This window comes from Cyclospora cayetanensis, unplaced genomic scaffold (assembly GCF_002999335.1).
Source record: "Cyclospora cayetanensis isolate NF1_C8 unplaced genomic scaffold, CcayRef3 CcayRef3_contig_261, whole genome shotgun sequence".
In the NCBI taxonomy this organism is placed as follows: domain Eukaryota; phylum Apicomplexa; class Conoidasida; order Eucoccidiorida; family Eimeriidae; genus Cyclospora; species Cyclospora cayetanensis.
Window position 1 is genome coordinate 14101 of NW_020312216.1, and position 27183 is coordinate 41283.

The 27183-nt window shown below is 52.1% G+C and overlaps 3 protein-coding genes across 3 annotated transcripts; 1 reads left to right on the forward strand and 2 right to left on the reverse strand.

The window, feature by feature from the left end:
- Positions 1-2578: 2578 nt before the first annotated feature.
- Positions 2579-3482, reverse strand: LOC34619101. The gene is made up of 2 exons (XM_026338460.1): positions 3446-3482; positions 2579-2898 (listed from the first exon to the last, which is right to left on the reverse strand). Exons 1-2 carry the CDS (start codon positions 3480-3482, stop codon positions 2579-2581), a joined length of 357 nt encoding a protein of 118 aa, XP_026194245.1.
- Positions 3483-12952: 9470 nt separating this feature from the next.
- LOC34619102 lies at positions 12953-16514 on the reverse strand (the record flags this gene model as incomplete). The annotated part of the gene is made up of 8 exons (XM_026338461.1): positions 12953-13048; positions 13306-13731; positions 13910-14020; positions 14138-14222; positions 14382-14551; positions 14712-14815; positions 15055-15775; positions 16077-16514. Coding segments are annotated over 8 exons (2151 nt in total), but the record flags the coding sequence as incomplete, so codon positions are not given.
- A 1264-nt stretch (positions 16515-17778) lies between these two features.
- Positions 17779-26906, forward strand: LOC34619104 (ISWI chromatin-remodeling complex ATPase CHR17; the record flags this gene model as incomplete). The annotated part of the gene is made up of 17 exons (XM_026338462.1): positions 17779-17980; positions 18210-18241; positions 18497-18598; positions 18907-19092; positions 19440-19603; positions 20112-20258; positions 20771-20945; positions 21102-21282; positions 21628-21940; positions 22142-22385; positions 22642-22928; positions 23393-24040; positions 24318-24399; positions 24871-25134; positions 26106-26167; positions 26287-26419; positions 26823-26906. Coding segments are annotated over exons 1-17 (3306 nt in total), but the record flags the coding sequence as incomplete, so codon positions are not given.
- Positions 26907-27183: the final 277 nt, after the last annotated feature.

The window sequence follows — 27183 nt, forward strand, 5'->3', positions numbered from 1 at the left end:
CAGCAAAAACGATGGCAACAGCTTTCGGGGAGCCAGCACACCTCCGGGCTCGCGGTAAAAGCTGTTGCAAACTCCCTCCGTAGGTAACAGCCGTTGGCAGCTAATAGAAGGGGGTTTCTGCTGGTCGCTATCGGGTAGAAGTGCCGCGGCGAGACGAAGGATACCTCGCCAACCACGCGCGAAGGCCTGCACATTGCCACGCATGCAGTGCACTTCAGTGTTCGGTTGCAGACGAAAGCTTCTCTAAGAGCCTTCTGACGCGAGGGGTGGAACTTCGGGCCTGCGGACTCCCCGCCGGGATGTGCAGTATGTGGGAGTTGAGGGTAGATGCTGAGTTCTTGCTTTTATAACTGTTACTCTTGGTGCTACTGCTAAGCAATGTATACTGGTTACACCCCGGACCTCCAACAGGGAGCGTGCCTCTTCATCTGCAGTCCTTCTTTCCTAAGGGCGCTCCCTCTGCAGCGGCAAGATGCATTGCACCAATTCCGTTTTTTGTTTCGGTAGCGAATATCCGTCACTGTCAGCCCCCAAGACGTAGAGTATGTTGGATGTCTGCTTACAGCCCCCAGTGCGTCGGTGCGAGGCTGTGCGAGCACCCGCGTCACCCTGCGAGACACCTTAGGCAAACAACGCGAGCAGGAGCGCAGCTGCCGTCCCTACTATAGACCATTTATCCCGTCTGTCTCGATGATTTTTCGGGCTCCCATCTTGAAGGGACCGAGTAAACGCCGCTGCACATCAGGAAGGCGTTGGGCACGTATCTGCCAGCTGTAGCTACACCACAGCTACTGCAGCAACTGCGCCGGCAACAATAGGGCCGCACGGGGGTTCATCGGAGGCCCCGCATTCGATTTGGGCCTTTCTTTCTGAGCTCGCCAGATTTAGGGCCGCGGAAGCTTTCCCCCACGTAAGGCGGACAGCATGTGGCGGTGCGCTCTCGTGTGTCTACGGCTTGACAGTCTACTGCTCAGGCATTTGAGGGGGAGAGAGGAGGCCGATGCAGCGGCAACTGTATCGCAAGTGGAAGTGACCAGCAAAAACAGCTTGCCCTAACATCCTTTCAGCTGGCCCTGCGGACCACTGCATCTAAGAGCGTTGAAGATAAACGATTCAGGTTCTATGACCGCCAAAGCGCGCGCCGACTGGTGGTGGGGTTGTTTTCTAGAGTACGAACACCCCCAGGGCCAACCCACGGAGGCGGCATTGTCGGCTATCCACCCCAGTCAGCTCTCAATTACGATCGCTACTTGCTACCACACAGCAGCACAGTGAAGGCCCTCATTAGGGCCTCTTGTCCCTACGCTCATCTATCTTCTCCCCACTGCTCCCCAAAAGCGGCCTTTGAGGGGACTCTCGCTAAAGGGCGCGCCTCCCAGGCACTCCAGGGGGAGCTCCTCGCCGGAAATTTTGCCAAGAATATCTGAGCGGGTGCGATTGGTTTGGAGAGAGCACAAACCCTAAACCTAAGCAGCTCAACAGAGCTTCGATACGATTTCGAATGAAGCATGCGACCCAGTGAGTCAGAGATATGTCATAGTGCCTAACATTGAGCGCAGTGCACAAGGACAACAGACAGCGACGCGCACGGTGTTTTGTTGCAAGAAAGCTCCTCCTGCTAACCTCGAGGCGTGCTAGCTGCTGCCAAAAATTTTAATTTCATGATATATTGACCCACGGCAAACCGACAGAGTGCGCATGCGGACTGGAGGGGGATGCAGGGCTGTGTGTGGGAAAGCGACCATGCATGTGTGTTTCCCCTTACCACTCATCCATTCTGCAAATTCTCTTTCGTTGATGGCGCTCTTCTGGTGCTCGTCCAGGGCATTGTAAATAATGCCGAGATCCGTGATGTCGAACTGTAGCCTTCCCGCTGTGTGATCGGCGCAGAGCCTGTTGAACTCCTCAAACTGCATGCCGTGCGCGGGATCTGTCATAGCGTACTTCCTGTAGGCCTCAGGATACTGGCCCTTAGCAGCTACCAAGACGCTGCGTCTGACCTTCTCGAGCCTGAGACTCTTTCTAATTGCAATGAGTAGCCCGATTAGGGATACAGCAGATACGAAGAAAGAAATCGTTACAGACAAGAAAACCAAGCCGCCGCTTGAAACGCCCCGGCGAGCTGGCCAGAGCGTGCACGACAGAAGGCTTCCCAAGAATAGCAAGAATAAACTTTTTCCCGTCAAGCGCGTAAGGAAGCGGAAATATCTCCGAACCATCGAACGGTAGCGACCCGCCCATCGAGGGCTGCCTGGGACGTCTATCAGCATCATGATGAATCCAAAGACGCTGTACAAAGGGTCAAAAACAACAGCACACGCAGGGAAGCTCGTTGCGAAGAGGCGCGCAAACAGTCGTCGCGAGGATGGGTAAGGAAAAGCTACGCAGCACCAAGGAGCAAAGGATGTTGAGGGCAGCCAAGACGCATGACGAACATGGGTGGCACCGGGGGAGAGAGCTGTTGCAGAGACAGACAAAAAGTCAAGACAGGAGAATCCTAGGGTTCGCGGGCACAGGACGGCTCGAACTCTTTTCGCCCCTGTCCTATAGGTTTCGATGTACAAGGTGCGCTGCTAGGTTAGCGATCAGAGGAGGGAAAGTTTGTTTCCAAAGACACCGAATATGATGAGGGCTTGGGCTGCACTACGTACACCAGGAATGTGGAAACAACGAGTGCAGCGAGGTCAAAGCCGGCCAGGCTTGAGAGAAAGCCTAAAACTCCTCCAGAAACAACCGTAAGGGCTGCACAGAAGAACAGCGTCTGGTATTTGCAGTTCAAACGCATGAGAGTCTCCTCCAGGCGGGCGCCCCCGCTTTCCACCTGGTCTGCCAGGTGGGCAGCGGAGGTTGGCACTGCCGGGTAAGGCGATGCCTGACCAGCCATGAGCCCTTGAGAATCTGCGGAGAGACACACCAGAGAGGCAAGGAGGTGCATGTACGGCGCTGAGGCCTGTCAATCAAGTGGCCAGGGGGCAAGTGACGGCTCTGCTGAAAGGGGGGCAAAACAGCCGCCGCTGCGGAGCCTGATATGCTGCAAAGACCGTCTGCGAGATATACAGAGGCGGTAACCCAGCAGTGTATGGCCGCAGCGGCAGCAGCGAACAGGGAGGCATCAGACAGCATGAGGACTAGTTCCAAGTCTGGTCCCCTAAACTGGCGTCAAAGTGCAAAGAATCCACTGGCCAGCTGTGCCGGTAGCAAACCCTCGGTTGTAAAGTCTAAACACAAAATCCTCAACCCTGAGACCGTCAATGCCATCCAATGTTTCTGTGTGTTGGACGCCCCTACTGTGGGCCCGCGATGTGGCGATAAGGTCCGCTGCTGTTGATTTTCTCCTTTTTCCCCCAAGAAGGGTAAGGAAGAAGACACAGCCATTTCCAGAGTGTCGAGAGAGAGGCTCGGGAGAAGGTTTGGCAGTTTACGCTCTGCAGCGTCTGCTGCTTACCAGCGGCCGCAGACCCAGCGGGCGGCTCTGCGAACATCTTGTCGCTTCTACGTCAGTCGCTCTTTGCCTATGGAAGTAGAGCAGTTGAATTGTATCCGCTTGTTCAAACAAAACGGCAAATGGAGATCTAGGGACCCGCACCTGAGTAGCAGCAGTCGCACGTACCGCCGGCCCGTCAGCAGCCGCCTGCTGGCCGGTGTGTGTCGGCTGCAGCTGCTACACTGACCTTGCCTCATGCTCGTGTGCTGAAACCCCCATAAACCATCCTTTTACTTTTGATATGAGACTTTCCATGCAAAGAGGCACCACAGAAGTAATGGCGACGGGCAGGGACACTAGCAGTGTATGCAACTAGGCAAATCATTGCGCCGACACTATCCCCAGAAGAATGTTTTTTTTCTCCCACGACTCTTCCTCCCGCTACACTCACTTATAGCAGCTACATCATTATTTTCATGGCATTTTATGCATTATTTCCCTTCTCTCTCACGCCTTGATCCGAAAACTCCCATGTGTTGGCTGCGCAGGGGTATGTGCTAGCGGCCTCCCACATGAGGCCCTGTCCCCTGCATTCAAATCCTCAGGCTCCAAATGTGTTTTCTGCATATAAAACGCTTTCTATGTAGACTCAGGCCCTGATAAGGCCACGTAAGGGAAACTTGAGGGGATATGCGGTCAGCCGTACACGTGCCCGTGCTTACTGTGTAATCCTGTTCAAGTTCTGTGGAGGATCGGATGCCTCTGCATGCGCATCTCAATGCCAGTTTTACACTGGCTGCCAGATGCATGCTTATGTTGTGGTACTTGGGTGCAGAATATCCTCACCACAGTTCCAGCGAAAAATTCTTGTAATCTCCTGCCGAATATGTAACTCGACTGAAGCTATCCAGTGTCATTTGAAAAGTTTCCTCTCCTCGCTATATGCCCTCACCACCTGTAGAAAAGCCGGCATTGGAAGGAAGGAGAGACAGTGATGGTGCATGCGCATTGCTGCACTCATTGAGAGGCCCCGAGCACTCCAATTCACTTATTCAAAACAATCTACAGCGCATGCTGTTGGCTCTTGTTGTAGTGGCTCGCCTAGCTCTGCTCTGTAGCGAATTGAAGGAATGGGCAAACAAAATAGTCAATGCTTTCTAATTTCGCATCTACGTGGTATGATATAAACTACCCGAGTATCGTGCAGGCCCGTACACTCACGAATAAAAAAGAAGGCAATTGCACTTAACACACCTGTGAGATTGCTGTTGGACTCGACTGTGCATCCCAGGACATTTACAGACTTTGTGTTTTTTGGCTTCGGGCATACTCCTCACGAGGCTTCGGTTCCCGTGCAGAGGTAATTGCCATCTCCCCTCTTAATATCTTTTCAGCTTTTGCTCTTACTCTAGTAAGGTGTCCCTGCGCTTTTTAATCGGCATTAAACGAAGTGTTTGGGTCACAGGATTAAGCCCTGTGCCTTTCAGTTGCCTGAATCCTCTTCGGGTGAGCATACAGCAACCTAGCATAGTGTACCATGAACTTTCTCCTTTCTGAAACCCTTTAGAATCCACGATGAGGATCTAAATGTTGCTGCATGGGTGCTGTAGATCAGCACTCTTCCTCTCTGCCTGCATCTCGTCGATCCTCGCTCAGCTGCAGGCTGAAACCACCGCGACATACCCTAGAGATGAGAGAAGTGTGGACTGTGTTGTCGAAAGATACGCTGGGTTCTCGAAGAGGATCATCTTTTCGATTATAGAGCATCACATTTTGTACAAAGGGCAGCAAGGATTGCCTTAGCTATATGGCGCCTGCAGTTGGCAGGCCTCGTGCCACAGTACAGCCTGTACCGCTCTACAAAAACACCCCTCAAAGCCCAATAAACCGATAATAGAGCAGCGGTATTACACTATACATTCGACACAAACTAGCTAGTTGCGCAAGAAGCGGCCGTGAGTATGAGCCAACGTTTCTTGCTTCTACATATGGCCCCAACGTGGCTTCCTGAGCAGGAGGTAGTGACACAGAGTAGCGCTACTACCGTATCCGGCATGCTTATGCAACCTTACTTCAGCTCCTTGAACGAACCAGTGCAAAGCCAGGAAGCTTTCGAGAAAGAGGCTTGTTTGAGAAGCGCTCACCAGTTAGGGGCCAAAACCTACGGGGCATTGGGCACCCAATGCTGTCGCGATTTACCCGGAACGAAGATGGGCATTGTTGAATTCGTCACTAGAGCTAGACACCCGCGTGCCACTTTAGTAGGCCGCCGGTTAGGCAGACAATCCGATCGTAGCCTGTGCAGTGCCTCTCTTTATCTCCCATATGGAACGAGCTAAGGCATTTACTAGTATGGCTCTCTGTTTGTACATCTTATCTATTGCGGATCACGAGTAGCTCAATTCAAGAAAATGTAGGGCTTTACGCGTGAGCTGGCTGCCCTGTGTAACTAGCGTGAGTGCTTGGAATGCTAAAAGGGTGCAACTAAGCGCACTTTTTTCCCATCCCCTCCGATCGGAAATGAGAGGGCCGCGGGTAGGGTTAAAAGGAAGCTTTGGGGATGTTTTTTGAAATGTTGATATAATCTGGAGTTACGTGTCTTCCGACAAAGATCATAGAAGGAGCACTGCAGGTGGTAGCAACACATGGCTTCATTCACCTGTTCCCGGGTCGTCCACTGGCTGTGGATGCAGTGGAATGTCAGGCTCTCTCACAACCGCTCGCGTGTTTTGACCAAAATTTTGTTACTTCAACAGTCTGTTCTCCGTGCACAACACTAGGAAAATAAACCCCCTTACGATGGAAGTTGATGGTCTCACAGCCTGTGTTGGGGAGACAGCTGCCGGCCATCAGGCTGATGTGGACGCAGCAGCATTACGCCTGGTAGAGAGCCATGATTTAGCAGCCGATAAACTGTTTATAAATGAGTCTATGAGGTTATGCAGACTAGCAATATGCAAAGATCCTGAGGGTGGGCAAATACTCGCAGGTTTTATTCACCGGTTGCAGATGTACCTCGCCTTGTACTCTGCAGTAGGAAAGAAACGAGCGCTGCTCGGGCCATGTTTTGTGAGAAAGGGCCACTTCAATTGTGTCTCTTTTCATGCAGAGGAAGCAGTTATCCTGCAGAGATTGCTACGGCTCAAGCTTAGACACGCTCGGACTCGTCGCATTCGCTCAGATACGCTCAACAGCATCCTTTTGGATTATCGAGTAAGCTGAAGCACGGTAAAATATCTGTATATTGCTATATCCAGAAATATAATACAGTGGCTAGCAAAAACCACACCGTAGATATGGAAATGTTTCTTGAGTGGCTCATTTCAGGTCTAACCGAAATGCCACACTTGTTGGTTTCAGGTCTCATGATGAGCAGCGGCTCAGTATTTTAGCGACTGGCCGGTTGTACTTCTACAAGTGATGCACTAACTGGGGTTTGAGGAGCGAATGAGCGCAGCCCTATGCCTTTGGCTAAAGAAAACTACAAAATCGAGATTTATAACACATGGATGACGGGGCTGTTTCAGTTGGCCCTAGCCCATAGTGTATGGAGAAACAGAGAGAAATATCAAAGGAAATCAGCTCTTCCAAGCAGTTGCAGTCAGCCTCTCAACCACGTGCCTATTTCTATTGCAGACGATCTTGTCTTTTTATTCGGGAGCGCAAGCGCATGTGAAAGCCATAGAGCGTGAATAACGGGAACACCCCGCGAAAATAGATTTCTTGGAGAGCAAAGACAACGGATTAAGGAAGAGCGAGGTCCCCTACTCAGACTTTGGTGAAGTTAAGACGGATACATAAGATAAAGCAGGATGGTGTCCCTCTACCAGTTGTTTCTACACCGATATAGGCTCACATTAGTCGCCAGGATTTCTAGTGGTACTTTACGTGGAGTGACAGTACAAAAGCAAAATCTGTATCTTCAGGCGTTTGCGTAGTCCCTAACACTCATTCTTGGCGACGGGCGCCAGATCACAAGCAATGGCTAGGCTACGGCTATTAACCGCCCTTTAAAAGCGTTTTAGGATCCTATCAGCATGTTCCGTGACTTCTATGCTGGTCCAGCACAGCATGCTGTAATTTAAAGTGTTTGACGAGTAGCCTAATGGAAGGGGGGTGTGAAGCCGTAGCCGCGCGCTATGGAAATTAGTGTGCCCTGAAGCGCTAGAAAGTGGCAATTCCATATCTAAACTATCCTGATTTCACTTGTGGTGAGCGGAATAGGGTCCGCGCCTCGACGAGGTGGCGAAGAGTCTCGATGCAAATGGCTGAGCACCGCAGTAAGCGACAACAGTTCTGGACATGCATGCCATCTCGGTAATTCTGCAGCTGATTCTATATCAGATGATTCGGTTTCATTTCCAGTTAAGGAGCAACACGAATGGGTGAATATAAAAAATGGTTTGGCCGATTTCCCAGATAATTAACGAGCTGCCAGCAGGCTGGTCACCGGCTAGTGTTCGAGCGCACCGTGTTGAGCTGATTCCCGAGTCCACCCCAGGTTCCGCTACATAGGAACTGCCTACCACATGAAGAGGAGGCTGATCGACAGGGTAATGCGTTGTTGGAGAGAGGCAAAGTGCAGTAATTCCAGGGCTTCTGGGCGTAACCCACTGTTGACACGGAGGTAGAACATAAGGCGATGCACGTGCTTTAAATTCAAAGCCGTGAACTACATCACTGTGAAACAGAAGCTTTGAATGCCTCATATCAGCGAAATTGAAGACAACTTACACGGATCAACAGTGTAGTGTAGATTTGAATTCATAGAGGCTTTCTCACATATCTCCCATCACCCTGATGACAAGAAAACGGTATCGAACACTCACACTCGTAAGCCCAAGGGTACCTGTATGCCGTTTCGGCTAGCTGATGCCCCGGTTCAACTACGACGGCTAGTTAAATCAGAAAGTTTATGAGCCTAATAAGTAGGGGTAGATGAATTCCTACATGCACGATGTCTTTGTGCTCACCTGGGATTCCGCGCTGCTGCAGGTGTTGAGCCAGCTCGGGAAAAACCAAAGCAGTCAAGGCGTGGCCTTTACCGCTACGCATCCGCAAGGGCCTTGTGAAGCGCGCTGAATTTGACTCTTATTACTGAAAATTTCGCTTGTGGATTTGCTGTCATCGTTGCGCCTTTGACTGGCCTACTTAAGAATTTGTAGTCCAACACCACAAAAGAAGGGGCCAATTCTGCAACAAAGACGCTTTCCAGCTGCCTTACAACTCCATCAATACCTGCGCTGCCCAATTATGAGCATCCTTTCAAAATTGATGCTAGTTACTTTGCGGTGGGATCTACTCCTTCCCCCAACAGCTTACGGGCTCTCCAAACCACCAAAGTTTTGATTGATATTTGCAGAGCTTCTCCAAGGCCAAAACCCGGTATCCAAAGAAAGAAAAAATTCCATGCGGTAGGACAACGCGTGAAAAATGCCAGAATTTTTTAATAGGCGCCATATTACTACATACGCCGGCCTCCTGCCTTCAATGTACCTTTCCATAAGCTTCTAGGCTTTGATAGTACTGAAATTGCTCACTAGCTTGCGTGTCCCCTGCAGTACGACTGCACAAAAAACAGCATAACCCACGTTGACACCATCTCGCTCTTGCAATATCTTAGCAGTCCAATATTGTTCACCCTAGTCCCTAATGACTCACAGATAATATCAACGTTGCATGCGTCTTATTCTTGACAACCATGCATTTGCCCCTACGATCAAAATCAAGATTGGCAAACGGTGAAGCAATACTACGTTGAGAATGGCCTGTTGTGGTTTGAAACAAAGCAGGGACTCCGTTGTTCGCACATCCTAACTGCCCTTCGCAGTGCCATTTAATAGAAAGCACGAAATTATTTCCCTTAGGGTCATAAAGGGATTTATACTCCATTGATACGCTTTCACTGTCCTTCTGGTGGTCTGGGATGCATCTCGCGGCAGAAGAGTAGGCACTTTCATGCCCAAATACCAAGCAGCTGTAACCACCAAACTCTCCTAAAGCTGATCGCTTGCTCAGCTCTTGGCTCTTTAAACGATTTGGACTGATCTGAATATTGTGGTTAGACTGCCGAGTTCGACGGCTAGAGTGGCGCCCACGTCGTTTTCGATTGACTGAGCAAGAATGCCCCGTTCACTACGTGATCCTGCTCTCTCACGGCTTAGGACATTGTTCAGTTATTCTTATCTTATGTGTGGCAGCTTAACACATTTCCCAGGAGTAGCATTACGAGTAGGGATACAAAAAACGTTAGTGTGTACTAGAATGCCCTTGTAACCTACCTACGCATTGACCATCCCTTGGGCACTGTGAATCACCCTGAGGCAGATGACAAGACCGAGACCTCCAGCACTCTTGGAGTACTTGCTGTTACGTGCTCACACAGATCCAGTTGCTTGACTTTCTTCCATTCTTCGTGCTGAGTAGTGGGCTTAAAATACAACACCACATTTGTCAACCAGTGGCTCTCTCTCATCCCTAATTTACACTAAGGGGCCCCATCAGCGATTCTTCGCGCCGAAGAGTTTGAAAAACATCTGGATAGTGCACACGAGTGCATGAATACAGCTTTAAAAATGACACAAGCACGGTCAGACAATGAAGTATGCGGCTAGGTGGCTTGGAGTATTTGCCGTACTCTCACCAATTAATCCCTTTTCGGATTCCATCGATTTTCCTTGAGGTTGGAAAATAATCGATATTGGCTTTCTGAAGGAGCTTTGATACTCCCGAGCTATTTTCGAACGTGCGTTCCGAGACAAGTGGCATAACTGGAGGCGGAGGATTCACAGGGAACCGCTGAAGTGCAGGATTCAAGAACTCTGGAGCGCTGAGGCAAACCAGACAGGAGCTATTACTGTAATGGGTTGAAGAACGCCCGACTCAGTGGCTGAGCGATGATTCCTTGCGAAATTTGATGCCTGTGGCAGCATTTGTCACGCTTTGTGTTGAAAGCGCTAGTCGCCATGGACGGTGTTTCTCATGATCCGGTATTGGTCCCTCCCGGTTGCATGTTCTGCCTGAGTTGCCTACTTTTATTGATGGGTACTGCTTGGTTATTGTTACTACCATTGCAAAAGTGTCTTCTGACCTCGTTTTCGTGTGGGCTATCTGTTTTACTACGCGTTCACATTCTTGCTTACGCTTCTTTTGAGATTTTGAACTTGACTAGGCCGCAGCACCCTCTGTATTTGCATGAGAATATTGCTGTGTAATGCGCCGAGGCTCTGATGATCAACTCTACAGTCTGTTACTTTCTACACAATTTAGTTCTTTTTAATTTTCTCAAGGCGGGAGGCTCGCACATCTTACCACTCCCACGAGAGCGAGCAATCGCGCTTGCCGCGCTCGTGCTTGCTGGTTCGGTAGGTCCCTCGCCCGTTGTCTGTTCGTATGTGCCTTTCTGCCCGTCGTTTCCACTTTGGCTGCTGATGCATACATTTCCCTCTTCTCATTTGCACTGTTCCACGCTCTGCCTGCGTGCAGACTGGCCGTGGGGCGGGAAGTTTTTCGCTGTCTTGCATGCAGTTGGTCTCCACTCGCACGTACGGAACACGAGAGTGTTTTTGAACTGAGGGGGGAGGGGGGGTGATGTAGCTAGCAAAAGCTACAATTCAACACTTTCTCCTGAATCAGTAATATTTTATTAAAAATCACTAGGAAATCAACTGGAAGATTTTTTCTCTGTTCATAGACCTAATTCATTGGAGAGTACGGTTAGCTCGATAGGAATAGACTCAATACTATGTGAGTGTGTGCTAAATGCAATGCGCAGCTAGCAATGACTACTCAGAGTGCTTAGTGAGTGCAACTACACACAATTCAGGGAATCCTTCCCCTGTATGCGGGAGTTATGGTGGGCGCGGGTTGAGGAACGTGGGAGTCGTACTGCGGAGCATCCAATAACATTCTTCGAGGCGCGTCTTGAGTTTGGAGTCAAGTGTATGCTGACCGAGACCGTAGATGGAGAGTTACACCAGGAGTCTATACGACTCAGCGCTGAGGCTGTCTGCTACGCAACGCCATTTTGAGGGTGTAGCAGCTTGTGCGACATATTTGTGTGTGTCTGAGGAGGCACGATCTTGCGCTTTTGCAGTCAATGGTCCACCTCGTTGGGTTCAATAGGCTGCTGCGATATAAATACTACTTCTTATCTGGGCCCATTGTATCGGGGGCTTTCGCACTTTCGAGTTGAAGGCATTCCAGTTCGAGGTTGTGCCAGGTGTCTCCTCTGTAAGGCCAAAGAGGGCGTTTGTGCCAGTCATGCCCCGTAATTCGATGTGTCTCCGCGGCAAGCCGCTTGGCTAAAGTGGCCTCAAAGGCATTAGGGGACAATTACAAATGAATTGGGAAAGTAATTTTGAGCAGGGGGCGAAATGCATGCAGGAGGCCAAATGCCAAGTGGAGCGTAAACATAGATCCCACCCCTTCCTCTTACGTATATTCAAAACGGCATGTGCCTTTCATGCCGATCTGCACTATCAAAGACAGAGGGCCATCATCCCCTGATGGAGCGGCCGTAGAGGGCAGAGAAGCCGAGTGAAATGAAAGAGGTACATGCACTTGCCGCGCCACCCACTAGTTCTCCCTGTTATATTCGATTTCCGCCAACTTACCGGCGCTGCTCGCACTACTCACTGCCTGCCTGACTGCTTCCAACGTATGACCCCCCTGCCGCCTTTCGCGCAGCTGCGTGCAGTGCCGTGATTTTTTGGCTCGTGTCGAAGCAGAGAACGTAGCAAAGGCAGTGCGGACTTTGTGAGGCCCTATGTCTGAGGCTCAGTGCCTCCTACCTACGCTCCCCACAGCTCTTCGGCTCTCTTCTGGCTTGCCCTGGTATTTCCTTGTTTAAACGTTGCACTCCAGATCTGAGGGTCTCGAGTGCGGCTGAAAAGGCAAGGGTTTGCAGAGGCCTTCAGGTTTGCCCCAACCGGAAACACGGACGTTGGCTAATTCGGAGCGCGTTTATTTTTTCTTGTTTAGCCTCCCTGTGCCAAGTGTGCGGCCTTAGGCCTTCTTGATAATCTATTACTGCGTCTCTTCTTCGGACGCGCTGATTCCTATACGTCCTTCTCCCATCCTGCCTTGCTTTTCCCTTGGTATTGCCTCATTACTAGTTTTAGCAGCCCGCCTACATCCCCTGGCTCTACAGCCAGGTCGGCCGCATACTCAGAGGTGGAACGGCTAGACAAAGTAGAAAGCACACGTTCGACAGCTCAGAAATAGAGACAGAACGAGGAAACACCTAAAAATTGCATACGAACGCAAGTTGGCGGCTGAACATGCAGCCAGCCGGAGAGCTTGCCTCGCCTGCCTATCCACAAGCCAACGGAGCGACGTCTTGAGTTGCTCCAGTTACAGCAAGCGCAAATGCAGCATGAACGAACCCCTTCAGATCCACATACGCCTCAAAGCACCAACGTTGCCCATGTGGACCTTGGACTAAGAACGGAAGAAAACCTTCCAAGGTGTGGGTGTGCACGCACCTCCGATGGGCGTTTTTACCCTGGCCTTTGGTCTGAGTGCACCTTAAGAGCGAACAGGAAGCTGCAGCGACTCTACGAGCAGTTTCAGACGCTCCTCGGCTCCAGAGGCAGCCCGCCATTCCTCTGCGCGGACTGCTATCTGCAGCAGGAAGAGCAACAACACCAGTGAGTGCGCAGTTGCGCAGAAGAGAACTGCGGTGCAGCGCCTGTCCGAAATAGTGGTGTGGCGCATGCGGTTCACGTAGTTAGAAACAGGATACCCCGAGTTTCTCAACTTTCAGATACAGAAGCAGATACAGAAAGACGTAAGCAAAGCATGCTCGCGGCCTCTCTAAGGGTCCAGATATGCGGCTGCCTGCAGAAAAAACGCCTTCACGGGAGCATCGACGACCTCACCAGTGCATGCCCTGCGCGCAGAAGGTGCCTGTATTTGAGCTGGTCGTACACCTCAGAGGGGCCCTCGAAGTCTGCGAACGAAGTCAAGTCTCCAACGATGACCAAAGTGCGGCTTGCAGAATCCCCTCCTAGCTGCTCCGCCTTCAGCACTGCTGCCGCGGGTTCAGTACCCCCCGTTGCCTCAGACACCTCAGCAGCAGCCGCTGCAGCTGCTGTGGACGGCCAGCGGAAAAGAGACGCCGCTCGATACGTGTGCAGACAGGGGAACCCTCGAAACTGTAAAGACATTGCGACTCTTCTTAAGCTTGATTCACTGGTGTCTGCTTTCTCCTGATCCTGCTGCTGTTTTTCCTGCTGCTGCAGGTGGGCATCCACAGTCAGCAGTAGCCTGTGCCGGAGGCCATCGTGCTGCAGCAGCTCTTCAACCTGAAAACAGCAGTGCAGCAACTTCTCTATGCATGCAGCCAGCCCAACCACTGGCTCTCCTGCAGCCCTCCCACGAGTGTGGGAGCAGCGGCAACAACGTAGCAGCAGCACCAGCTGATGGAGGAGCAGAAAACAACGGTATGCATGGAGAACAACAGCAGCGACAAAGAGAGCAAACCTCCTCCTCCAGCCGCTTCTGTGCCTCCGGCGCTTGCGCTTCCACGGCTTCGCCGCAGGATGAAGTGGGATACGCAGCAGCTAAGTCTGAAAGCCCCTCCCGCTCAAGCATCTGCAGCGGCGCAGAAAGAAACAAAGCGTCACAGATATCAAAAAGCTCTGCTTCCACAGCGGCTCCCCACTGCGATTCGCGAGGCGAAGCGAACGTCTCTCTGGCCAGAAAACTGACCTCACGAAGCCTCTTCGCCTGCGGATCCAAGCAGATTTCGAGCCGGATTTGCTGGAGCCTCAAATCCAGTTCCTCCCAGTCATCCCTGCGGGCTCAGCGAAGGCATGCAGCGGCGAGCAAGCACACAACCTCAGACGCATGCAGCAGCGGCGAGCGAGCACACAGAGAGGCTGCATCAAGTACGTCAGAGAGATGCCTTTTGAAACTGCGGGAGCAGCCTGCTGCGGAACTCGTGGGGGCGTACTCTGTTGAGAAGGCACGCTGCTGCCGCAAGAGGTCAACCTGCTGCAGCAACAAAAGCAGCAAGTCGGCAGCTCCTCTGTGCAGCTGCAGCGCCACAGCAGCCCATGCTGCAGTCACGGCATCAGACGCGGAGCAGCTGGAGGCATCGCTGGCCAAGCATCTCTCTAGTTCCTGCATCAGCAGCAGCGCAGCGCATAAAAAAACGCGAGACGCAGATGGATTTTTTTCGCGCAGTCCTCACGAACTCGGCTGGAGGTCTTGCCTGCACCAGCCGTGTGCCTCCTTGCAGCATCAGCAGCGGCAGCGGATGTCTGGAATCGCATGGACGTACACTCAGGAGCGCTAGAGAGGGTGCAGCACTGGGATTCGTGCGCAGCGTTGCGAGGGCAAGCAGACAGTCCGCGAGTTGCGAGGGAGAGAGCAGCCGGCACACTCCTGCACAAGAAAGCAAGACACCACCCTCAAGAAAATTTCACTCTTGCAGCGCGCACAAGTCCCACGACAAAAAACGGTACATATATACATACATATATATGTGCATTTATGCCGCCTCCAGGAGACCGTTCACGTAGCACAGGGGAAGAGGCAGCCCACAACGGAAGCAGTGGCACTGAAGGATGCCGCAAAAGGAAGGCATAACAGCAGCAGTGACAGCCCACTGGCACCAAGCGGACTTGTGAGCTGATAGGAGAGCTCCAAGATGGCCAAGCCGTTGGTAACTCCGAGGGTGGCCATGCTCAGCAGCACCGAAGACAGCGGCAGGAGCATGAGCTGCTGCTGCAGCGTCGCCTCGCTCGGTTCTTGCTGCAACTGCAAGTCGGGAGCAGTGGGACCTCCGAAGTGCAACGCCAGCTGTAGCCGCAGCGCGTCGGCTGCCAAATCAGCGAAAGACGGTATTCTCTGACCAAGAGACGACAGTCCAATCAGAAGAACGCACAAATCCTCTGCAGCAAACTGCCCTGCAGCTGCTGTATCTGCAGCCGATGCTGCTGTATTTGCAGCCGATGCTGCTGTATCTGCAGCCGATGCTGCTGTATCTGCAGCCGATGCTGCTGTATTCGCAGCCGATGCCCCCAGCGCCAATTGCTGCTGCTGCAGCAAAGAGCGCACGTGCTGTGCGTACACCTTGAGGAACTCCTGAAGTCCAGACTGCGCCAGATGCTGCTGCTGTATCTGCTGCTGCATCTGCTGCTGCATCTGCTGCCCGCCACTGCAGGCACCGCGATGGGAGAGAAGGCAGCAGCAGCTGCGCGTTGCAGCTGCAAGGAGCACAGGCAGCTGAGACAACTGCCGTGGAGTCAGTTGCTGCAGTGGAGGAGCTTCGATGGCTTGACTTGCGGCAGCACCTCCGCCGAGAAGGTGTAGCATGCGCGATAGTATCTCCTGGGGGGAATGCTAAGGGACACAGACACGGCAGCAACCAAACCAGTGTCAGCCTCCGGAGGTGAGAAACGCATGAGCAAATAATGACGCCGCAGAGAAGCGGCAGCAGTAGCAGCAGGATGATCCACGCTGGAGACAGCTGGCAAGACGGCAGAAGCTGAGGCACGAGAGAAAACACGCCAGCAGACTCAAGGCAGGCAGCGAGAGATCCTTCGGGGAGAGGAGTACCGTGTTGGCAACGGCAACAGCACAAGAAGCGGTGGTAGGATGATACACAAAAAAAGAGGAGCTGCTGGAAGCAGGGGAAAGGCACCTGTAGCCTGGCGAGGGCGACTAGCAGTCTGAAAAGCTGGGGTACGGAGAATCCCACAAGTCTGCTCCGAAGCCGCTGCAGCAGCTGCTGAAACATGGTGTCTGCAAGCAACCGCTGTTGCTGCTGCTGCTCAGATGCAGCAGCAGCGGCACTCGACAGGAATGCCACAAACTCGTCCGGTAAAATGCTAGTGCTCGCGTTGCTGCTGCTGCTGCCGCATGTAGGGTGTGCAAAAGAAGTGTGCTGCCGCTGCAGTAGCCGTTGTATGCCGTTCAGTACTTCATCTAGCGTTGGACGTCGCTGCTGCTGCAGCTGCAGAAGCATCTCCTCCTCCACTCCCCTAATGCTGCTTGTGTTGCTTGCGCTGCTTGCGTTGCTTTTGCTGCTTGTACTGCGAGCCTGGAGCCAAGCTAACCGTGCAGCCGATGCAGCAGCACCAGGGTGCTGGAAGAAAAAGCGGGGTAGAAGCAGCCGCGGCATTCTCCCCCGCCAGGCTTGCACGGGAAGGACCATCCTGTTATGGCGGAGTAGCGACAGGGGCGGAAGGCAAAGGGAGACAACACAGGGGGCAAGGCAGAGAGGATGATCTCCGTGCAGTTTGAGGAGATGCTGATGAGCCGAAGCTACGCCTACAGGAATGAACCTATGCGGGCGATTAAAAATGCCGGCTTTTCCACAGGGCCCTGAAGTAGCCTTTACTGCTCCTCTACGGAGGCACATACACACACACACACATACACATACAGACACATACACATACAGACACATACACATACAGACACCTACACACAGCGGCAGAGGACTCGATTTCAGCTCCAACTGCGTCTTACTGGTGGATTCCCATGACAACTCCCCGGCTGACTAGGCACGAGAGGGGCCAAGATCCCCTCAGTCTTGAACCCGCCACAGCGATCCCCGGTGTATGTACATGCGAACGCGCTGCTGGTACACGTAGGGGTCCTGCGGCTTATGCCGCCTTGCCGGCATCAGGGAGACCCTCAGCCATGCATGTCAAGACACAAAAGACACAACAAACTTTTCAAAGCAGAGAGGGGTGCAACACAGGGGAAGGGCGACGTTGTGGCAAGAATCGGAGGCTCAGCCGCTGCCGCAGCGGCTCCGGCAAGCAGCACCCGCCGCTCATGCCTGACGCGGCAGCTCATCGGCTACCGTTTTGGGATATTTGTTTTCGAGTCTCTTTTTGAGGTTCGCTTCTTCTTGCTTCACTGGCTGGGGAGCACTTCGCTGCAACGGCAGCAGCGGCTACAACAGTGAAGCAGTACCCACCTGCATGCAAGGGGGGGAGGGAGTTCTCGGTGGCCGCGTTAAGGCCCTCTTCACGCCCAACTTTCGATTTAAAGGAATCAGATTGTAGAGCTACCAAGGGGGACAGACAGTCGCCACAGCAGGAGCGGAAGTCGTGGCAGACGCCTCGCGCTGCCTAGACACTGCGACAGCGAAGTCAGACCACACCAGCTCGCGCGCAAAAGCAGGAACCCTTCCCCTTCCCCCCTCTACACTGCCCTTTTGCGAGCTGATACAGAGGCATATTTGTCGCGTCTCTTGCATCAGGAAGAGCTTCAGCAGCGCCTAGTTGTATCCTGGTTGTACACGGGTCTCAAAAGCAGCTCTCTGCGGCAGCAGATGTGCAGAAGCAGCAGCTCTCTGCAGCACCGTTTCCAGAGTTAGAACTGCCAACTCAATGGAGGAGGACGGCCAGCTGGCAGCCGTAGAGGCTGCCCCCATGGTTGCAGTGGTACCAGACTCCTCGGTGGCTCCCATCGATCCTACGGCGGGAGCGCAAGATTCGGAAGCGCCTGTAGCAGAGGGAACTAATCACAACTGTGGAGTTGCAGAGGAGGGAGAGGACCAGACAGAAGAGGAAGAAGAGGGCAGCGAAGATGGTATAGGGCTGTCGGAGGTGTTTTTGTGTTGCCTCTGTTGGGGTTCCTGCTCTTTCTTTTTTTGCGTAGCCTCATCCTGCTGCTTCTGCAGCCGAAGTAGTGCGGGCAGCTGCCGCTGCTGTCTCCGTGTTTGTGAATAAGTTTTGAGAGCTTGGGGTGTGTATGATTTGGTGACGGTGGTTGGCTATACTGCTGCTGCCTGTGCTGCTGCTCTGGTCCTGTGCTACAGAAGAAGAGAGCGACAGCGGCGCGGGGATGCCTGTCTACGTGAGTGTTAGCTGCCACTGCTCCTGCTGCAAGGGAGTCTTCTTGTGGCCTCTGTTGCGCAGCGGCAGTTGTTCAAGCACCGCCTGTTTCTGACACCTCTGTCTTTGTGTGCCTATAGGCTGTGTTTTTGCGAGCTTTTCGTGTTTGCGTAGTTCTGGCGATTCTGCCTTTTTACGAGGTTTACGGAGGGGGGCTCGTGTCTGCATGCAGTGTGCGCTGTTGTTGCTGCTGCTGTTGCTGCTTCCGCAGGAAGGTGATTATGGTGAGAGACTCGCGGAGTTACTGCGACAGGCGGATGCGTATTCAGCTCAGATTACAGGCGGCACAGGCCCTCCGCAGGCACCTAAGAAGGTGGGCAGCAAAACACTTCGAGGAGCAGCAATGAGGTGGCCTTTGGAGTAGGACCGGTTGCATGCGTATATATTTTTTCAAAAAATCGCTCAAGCTGCCGTCTTTTTGGAGTCTCTATATATATATGAACCTTTTGGCGGAAAACAATGTTTGAGGGTGTGTGTGCTGCGTGCTTGTACGTCTGTGGGGGCGATTATGTGTGTGTGTCTGTGTGAGGGAGAGAGAGAGAGAAACAAAAGCTTCCCGCAGTCTGCTGCTGCTGTCGAGCCGCATGCGCGCTGGAGGGGTTTGGCGTGTTTTTGGTTCAGGGGCAGAGCACGCGATCCCACTTGTTGACGGAGAAGGAAGAGGACGACTTGTTGCTGCAGGCAGCGCAAGAGGAGGAAACAGCGAAGGGAGCATACTGCCGCTTGACTGAGCAGCCTGCCTGCATCGCTGGGCAGATGAAGGCATATCAAGTGGAAGGGCTCAACTGGCTGTACCAGCTCTTTCGCGTAAGAGTGGCTGGCTGCTGTGCAGGCACGCAGGCAGGCTGCTTGTTGGCTTGCCTCCTGTCTCTTTCTCGTCTCCTCCGCGGGACTGGGGTGGGGTTGCTTCTGGGGGAGGTAGCTGCTGTGTCTCTGCAGGCTACGGGGTTGCGCGCGGTCGGGGAGAGTTTGCGAAAAAGTTGCGGGGGGGGGGAGGGAGAGATATTAAAGAACTGCTCTCGGGCGTCATGCATGCGGGGGAGAAGCTGTTGTTTCGCCCTGTGCTTCACACCACCCAAAGGCTTTTCGTGGCTCGTCCCGAAGGTTTGTGGATGTGCATGTTTCTGCAAGAGGGGTTGCGCGTCTGCATGCAGCTCAATATCAATGGTATTCTAGCTGATGAGATGGGGCTGGGAAAGACGCTGCAGTGCATCTCTCTGTTGGGATTCCTCAAGTACGAGCGAGGCGTCAACGGGCCGCATCTAATTATTTGTCCGCGATCGACTTTAGACAACTGGTATTGCGAGATTAATAAGTGGTGAGTCGTTGCAGGCAAGCCATTGCACAGATGAGGAGGCAGCAGAGAGCAGAGAGGTGCACACGACGGGGGGATACACCCACAGCCTTCTTACGGGGCAGGCTGGGAAACGGGGAAGCGCGATTGGCTCTCTTTCTCTCTATCCCTCTCTGTATCTCTCTCTCTAGTACTCTCTATCCCTCTCTGTATCTCTCTCTCTATTTCTCTCTACCCCTCTATATCTCTCTCTATTTCTCTCAATCTGTCTGTATCTCTCTCTATTTCTCTCTATCCCTCTATATATATATCTCTCTTTCTCTATTCTCTATCCCTCTGTATCTCTCTCTCTCTTTCTCTATTTCTCTCTATCCCTCTGTATCTCTCTCTCTCTCTTTCTCTATTTCTCCCAATCTGTCTGTATCTCCCTCCGATGATGACTCTTTTCTCTGGCCGTTCCTCCGAGCTCTCAGCGGAAGCAACACCTGGCCGTGTGGCATGTCTGTCTGGCTTCTCGGGGATGTCGCTTCAGGTGTTCCCAGCTGCGAGCTGTGCGCCTTCATGGCACAAAAGAGCAGCGAGATACTATTTTCGCCGAGATGCTGCAGGAGGGCCGCTTCGATCTCTGTGTAACAACGTACGAGATGGTCATCAAAGAAAAGAATAGGCTTTCCACCAAGTAAGCATTTTGTATATGCACACCGACTTGCTATACCTGCAGGCCTTCCCGCACGCTGAGGCTACCCTAAGGGAATGCCAGTCAAAGCTCCCCACAGGCTAACAGGGAGAGGCCCCTCCTACTAGCAGTGTGCAAAGCGGCAACGCGCCTAAATATGCAAAGCAACGCGATCACCAGGGCGTCCCTTTACCGCTCTCAGCTCTTGGAAGGGCTTTGATGTATTTTTTGGTGATCTACGCGTCTGTATGTGTGTGTGCGCGCCTCTGTAGGTGTGTGTTTATGTCTGTATATATATATATATATGTGTGTGTGTATGTGTGTGTCTGTGTCTGTATTTGTGTGTGTGTGTGTGTCTGTATGTGTATGTGTGTGTCTGTGTACACGTCTGTATGTGTGTGTCTGTATGTGTATGTATGTGTCTGTGTACACGTCTGTATGTGTGCGTCTGTATGTGTATGTCTGTGTCTGTGTACACGTCTGTCTGTGTCTCTGCGCCTTAATTTTACGCCAAGGTATAATTGGGAGTACTTGGTAATGGACGAGGCGCATCGCATAAAGAACGAGAAGAGCATCTTGGCAGACGTCGTTCGGCGCTTTAGGCCAAATCACCGCCTCCTCATTACGGGAACGCCACTCCAGAACAATTTGCGCGAGCTGTGGTCCTTGCTGAATTTTATTATGCCTCAAGTAAGACTGTCGACTTGAAGAAACGTGCTGTGGCAGTGTCTGCGCTCCTGCATGGGGTGTAGTGAGGGGAACGTAGCATGCCGCTTACCTGCATGCCTCCTGAGTGGGTAGCCTCCGTGAGTGTCATGCTGTCTTCCCGAAATCTGCGCGGTTCAGCTTTTCGACAATACACTTCATTTCGAGGGCCTCTTTGACTTCTCACGTTTCGGGAGCAGCGAGCAGCAGCAGCGCATGATCCAGACGCTGCATCGCGTTCTCCGACCCTTCATGCTGCGAAGGCTCAAGACAGACGTCGCAAGGGATTTGCCACCAAAGCGAGAAGTGTACATCTTCGTGGGTAAGACAGATTGACGAGGGGAGGGAGGGAGAAAATGGCGGGTCGGGAGGGGGAGGTGAGTTTCTTCGCATGCTGCTTTAATAACTCCTTGCTCTTATTGCTGGTGTTTTAAATCTCACGCTTATTCGCGAAGTGCTCGTGGTTAGTTACATCTACTGCAGTAGGGGGCTTTCCTTCCGCTTTTATATCGGTCAGCCCGCCCGCGCGGTTTGCTACTGCTACTGCTGTTTTTGCTACTTCTACTGCTGTTTTTGCTACTTCTACTGCTGTTGTTGCTACTGCTACTGCTGTTGTTGCTACTGCTACTGTTGTTGTTGCTACTGCTACTGTTGTTGTTTGCACCAGGAATGTCGAAGCTACAGAAGAAGCTGTACGCGGACATCTTATCCAAGAATCTCGAGGTGCTGAATGCTATGTCGAGCAACAAGACGCAAATGCTTAATATATTGATGCAGCTTAGGAAGTGCTGCAATCATCCGTATCTCTTTGATGGGGTTGAGCCTGGCCCTCCGTATGTGGAGGGGTATCACCTCGTTGAGGCTGCGGGGAAGATGCATCTCTTGGATCGTCTGCTACCTCGGCTTAAGGCGGAAGGCAGCAGGGTTCTTCTGTTTAGCCAGATGACGCGACTGTTGGATATTGTCGACGATTATTGCAGGTAGGGCCTGGTGCAATGCACAGTGTTTGCTGCTCTCTTCGTTCGATGCAGGGATGCTGAGAGCGTGGTGTCGCAGCATCTGGCTACCAGCCGTTCCCCCGCCGACATGAGGTTCGCTGCTCTCCGAGGCGCGGAGGTGTCCGTGGGGTGTATCGACTGGCGAGGACTGCCCTTGCTGCTGCTTCTTGTTCTTTGCTGCAGATGGCGGGGGCACGCTTACTGCCGCATCGATGGATCGACTCCCGGGGAGGAACGGCAATTGAAGATCGATGACTTCAACAGAGAAGGCAGCGACAAGTTCATTTTTCTGCTCTCCACGAGGGCGGGAGGCCTAGGGATCAACCTGGCCACAGCTGACGTTGTAATTCTGTTTGATTCTGACTTCAATCCGCAGATGGACTTGCAAGCCATGGATAGGGCTCATCGAATCGGGCAGAAGAAGAAAGTGCGATTATACAAACACATATAACCGCCTCCGAGCGGCTCTTACACTTCTATTCGCGAATAGGCGCTGTAACTCCCCTGGTTCTCCCGGGGCCTCTGTTTTCTTTTTCGCGCTAAAAATTTCCGAGGCTTCTTCGGGGAGTCTGAGAAAACGGAGGAGCGTTTTTTTTTCGTCAGCTTTCCGTGCCTGCCACTCCTGCTCCGCAGCGCTCTACAGTGTATCCCCCGCAAATCGCTTCTCGTTTTTCTCTCTTCAGGTTGTGGTGTATCGCTTCGTGACGGGCAGCACGGTGGAGGAAAGGATTGTCGAGCGGGCTGCTAAAAAACTGAAACTCGACTCGCTGGTGATCCAGAAGGGACGCTTGAGCCAGAAGGGTTCTCAGCAACAGGGGCCTCAAGCCTCGGAGCTTCAGGATATTCTCCAATTCGGCGCTCAGGAAGTCTACAGGACGCAAGACGAGAGCAGCATTACGGAGGCGGACATAGATATCATTCTCGCGGATGCAGAGCAACGCACTGCAGAGATTGAAGCCCAGCTTCAGAGGTATGCGTCTTGCGTGTGTTCTGATCCCAGCCTAGAAACTGCAGCTCTGTCTTGCAGTCTCACTGACGTGACATGTTTGGCAGTATTTGGAGGCTCCGCTGTTCCCTCTAGCGAAGGATCCGAAAGACAGTTAGATAGATAGATGGAGAGGGAGACAGAGGGAGGGATAGATCGGTAGATAGGGAGAGCAGGAGAGAGTTAAAGAAAGGGAATCGATATACAGAGGGAGATTAAGGAGGGAGATATTAGAGGGAGAGAGAGAAAGGAAGACTGTAGAGGCTTGCGTGCCGGTGACTCTCATAATGGCGAGGGGGTGGTGTCTCGAGTATTTGAAGTTTTTACATCTGTTCACGGTGGACTCGCGATGTCACCGCGTGCCTCTCTCTCCTCTCTCTCTCTCTGCAGAAGTGTTGTTCGTGTGGGAGAAGGAGGCCTGTTTATGTGGTGTGGCGTTTCGCGTGCAGCTTGGAATCCAAGTTTGATTTATCGAATATCTCTTTGGATGGGGGCTTGCACATGTACGGAGGGGATGTCACGCCGCACCAGCCTGGGAAGCCTGGAAGGAAGAAAGGCACAAAGACGGCTCGACCTGCGATGTTTCTGGATTTAGGGGATCGCAAGACGAAGTGGAGGGGAGAGGGAGGTGCCCCGGGTGCCTTGTTGATACGCAAGGAGAGACGGTTGGCTAGGCGACTTCTCACGGGGTGGCGCGCGCAGATACACGGTGGCTATGACTTCCAGTTCTTCGACACGGAGAAGTTGGACGCCTTGGACGCTGTGCAGACGAAGTGGACGGAGTATCTGCTCAAGAAGCGGCACGAAAAGCACGAAAGGCGGCAGCGGGAGCTTGAGCTCGAGCGTGAGCAGCAGCAGCAGCAACAGCAGCAGCAGGAGGGAGGGGTTCCTGACGGAGCTGAAGACGACGGGACGGAGAAGAAGAGACAGAAGATTGACGTGGAGGCTGTGATACAGCAGCTCTTTGCAGAGGCGGGCGAGGAGACGGCGGCTACAGCGGCAACAATTCTCCCTGCTTCCGATCTCCTGGGAGTTCAACCCTTGCTGCAAGCCATGGAACAAGCGCAACAAGCTGCTCTTGCGTCGCTTTTGGAGGGGTGGGAGGCAGAGAACCTTCTGCTTCTGCTGCTTCTGCTGAGGCTTACGGTTGTGTCGTTATTTAGACCGATTTTGTACCTCCACACCAGTCCTTCTCGGAGCTGCGTGTGTTCGTGAATGCTGCAGGTATCTCAAGCTGCGTGGGTGTGAGGAGGCGTGGTCTGAGGGGGAAGACATGGTCGGACAGCTGCTGAAGCTGTTAGTTCCTCAGCAGCAGCACGAGGGCGAGGAACAACTGCAGCACGAACAGCGAGAAGAAAATGCAACTGCTCACAGGGACGGCAGTCCGAAATGCCGTTGGGCTGTCGGCAAAAGGCCCCTTAAAGATTTGCTTCTGGAGCTTATTGAGGATGTGGAGGTAACAACATGGATATGCATATGTACATACCTATTTGCATACCTTCATGCAGGCACGTATATACATATGTAAATATATATATATATACATGTATTTATATATATGAATATATTTATATATATATATACATATATTTATATATATGTATACGTATATATATATATGTATATGTATGCAGTAGTAAACACTGGATCTTAAAATATCTCACTGTGCATTCGAGCGCGTATTTTCGGGTCGTTTATTGTTGGGCTCTAAGTATATACGCACAACGGCAGCATTGCCACTTTTGCGGCACTGGCGAAAGGGCTTCTCACTCTAACTCTATGTAAATATGTTTATGTACGCATGTGTGCCTGCATGTTTGTACAGACGTGTGTAGCTGTATGGATGGGTGTTTGTCTTGATGGGTGTACACATGTATTTCTGTATGTTTATTTGTATTTGTGTGAATGTTTGTCGATTTTTCTGCAGAGCCGCGTGGCCGTGTCTGAGGGTGTGCCACTTGCAATTCGCATGTGGGGCTTAAGAGACAGACAGCAAAGGCATTCGCAAGAGCGACAGCAGGAGCAGCTGCAGGAGGAAAGCCAGCAGCAGCCAAAGAAACGCGCGGGAAGGCCTCGTAAGGCTCGACCTCCCGAGCCGGAGGAATGCCCCTCAGACACCGAAAGCGCTCTAGACGATCCCAACGATCCCGATAGGCCTCAGCCCTTCACTGCGGAAATGAAGATGCAAAAGGTACAGGCGGAGGCTGTTTTTGTTCTTGTTACTGTTGCTGTTGTACTTGTTGCTGTTGTTGTTCTTGTTGCTGTTGTTGTTCTTGTTGTTGCTGTTGCTGTTGTTGTTCTTGTTCTTGTTGCTGTTGTTCTTGTTACTGTTGCTGTTGTACTTGTTGCTGTTGTTCTTCTTGTTGTTGTTCTTGTTGCTGTTGTTGTTCTTGTTACTGTTGCTGTTGTACTTGTTGCTGTTGTTCTTGTTGCTGTTGTTCTTGTTGTTGCTGTTGTACTTGTTGCTGTTGCTGTTGTTCTTGTTGCTGTTGCTGTTGTTGTTGTTGCTGTTGCTGTTGTTCTTGTTGCTGTTGTTCTTGTTGCTGTTGTTCTTGTTGTTGCTGTTGTACTTGTTGCTGTTGCTGTTGTTCTTGTTGCTGTTGCTGTTGTTGTTGCTGTTGTTGTTGTTCTTGTTGTTGCTGTTGTTCTTGTTCTTGTTGCTGTTGCTGTTGTTGTTCTTGTTCTTGTTGCTGTTGCTGTTGTTGTTGCTGTTGTTGTTGTTCTTGTTGTTGCTGTTGTTCTTGTTCTTGTTGCTGTTGCTGTTGTTGTTCTTGTTGCTGTTGCTGTTGTTGTTCTTGTTGCTGTTGCTGTTGTACTTGTTGTTGCTGTTGTACTTGTTGCTGTTGCTGTTGTTGTTGTTGTTGCTGTTGTTCTTGTTGCTGCTGCTGTTGTTCTTGTTACTGTTGCTGTTGTACTTGTTGCTGTTGTTGTTCTTGTTGTTGTTCTTGTTGTTGCTGCTGTGCTGGTCTGCGACGGTTCAGAAGAAACGGATAGTGTGGATAGATATATGTACATGCGGGGTGTGTCACATGCATAGCACGGTGGCAGAGCTGCGTTTTTGCACGTGTTTTCTTCACGAGGATCCAAGATGAGTTGGGCATGTCGAGAGACGATTTAAAGGCCTGTCTTGTGTGTTATTTGGTGTGCTCGTTTTATCTCCAGGAGCAGTTGCTGTCGGAGGGCTTTTTAAACTGGAACCGAACGGAATTCACGAAATTCGTGAGGTGTGTTGTTAAGGCACTTGTAGAGAACGCTACTGCGTCTGCTGCTTTCTGGCGTTTGCTGCACGAAGTGCTGCTCACGTCTTTTTTTTCTTGCGCGTGCGGGTGTCTGCAAATTTTAGCGCGTTGATTCATTTCGGTCGGGATCGGCTAGAAGAGGCTTGGCAGATTCATTTTAGCTCGACGAACAAGACGATTGAGGATCTCAGGCGCTACGCGGATGTCTTCTTCCAGCGATACCTCGAAGTGGAAGGCGTCAGTCTCTCTCTCTCTGTCTCTCTCTCTCCGTCCCTCTGTCTCTCTCTCTCTCTGTCTCTCTCTCTCAGGCTCTTAGGCTACCACCTCGCTGTCTCATTCTCTCTCTCTCTCTCTGCCTCTCCCTCGTTCTCACTTCTGGGCATGCTGTAGCCGAGCCTGTGCTCTTCGCCGCGCTGTTCGCTCGCTGCCGCGATTCCGAGAGGGGTCTCTGCAGTGCTGAGTGTATTTTTTGGCTCCTAGCTGCCCAGCGGAAGCTGGCTAGTGCCTGCTTGTCCTTGTCTAGGACCTGCTACCTCGGTGTACTGTTGTTGCTTTGCCAAGAGAGCGCGTGTAGCCTGGCGAGGCGTGATGGGTGTCTGCGCTGCTGCTTTTTTTGCGGTCGCACCTGTTGTTTTTTCAGGGAGACAGAATCATGCAGCGTATCGAACGCGCAGAGGAACTGAGGGGTGCAATCGACCTCCAGCGGCGAGCAGTCCAGGCAACTGTAAGGAAGGGATCGAGGCACTCTGAAAGGAGAGAAGCGGGCTCTTTCTCTCTCTCTCTCTCTCTCTCTCTCTCTCTCTCTCTCTCTCTCTCTCTCTCTCTCTCTCTCTCTCTCTCTCTCTCTCTCTCTCTCTCTCTCTCTTCCTCTCTCTCTCTCTCTCTCTCTCTCTCCCTCTCGCTTCTTCTGCTCTGTTGTCTGCCGTGGCGTGCTGCTGTGTGGCTAGTCTCGGTACCTCGGCTAGTCATAAAAAACCAATAACACGCAGTTCATTAACGTT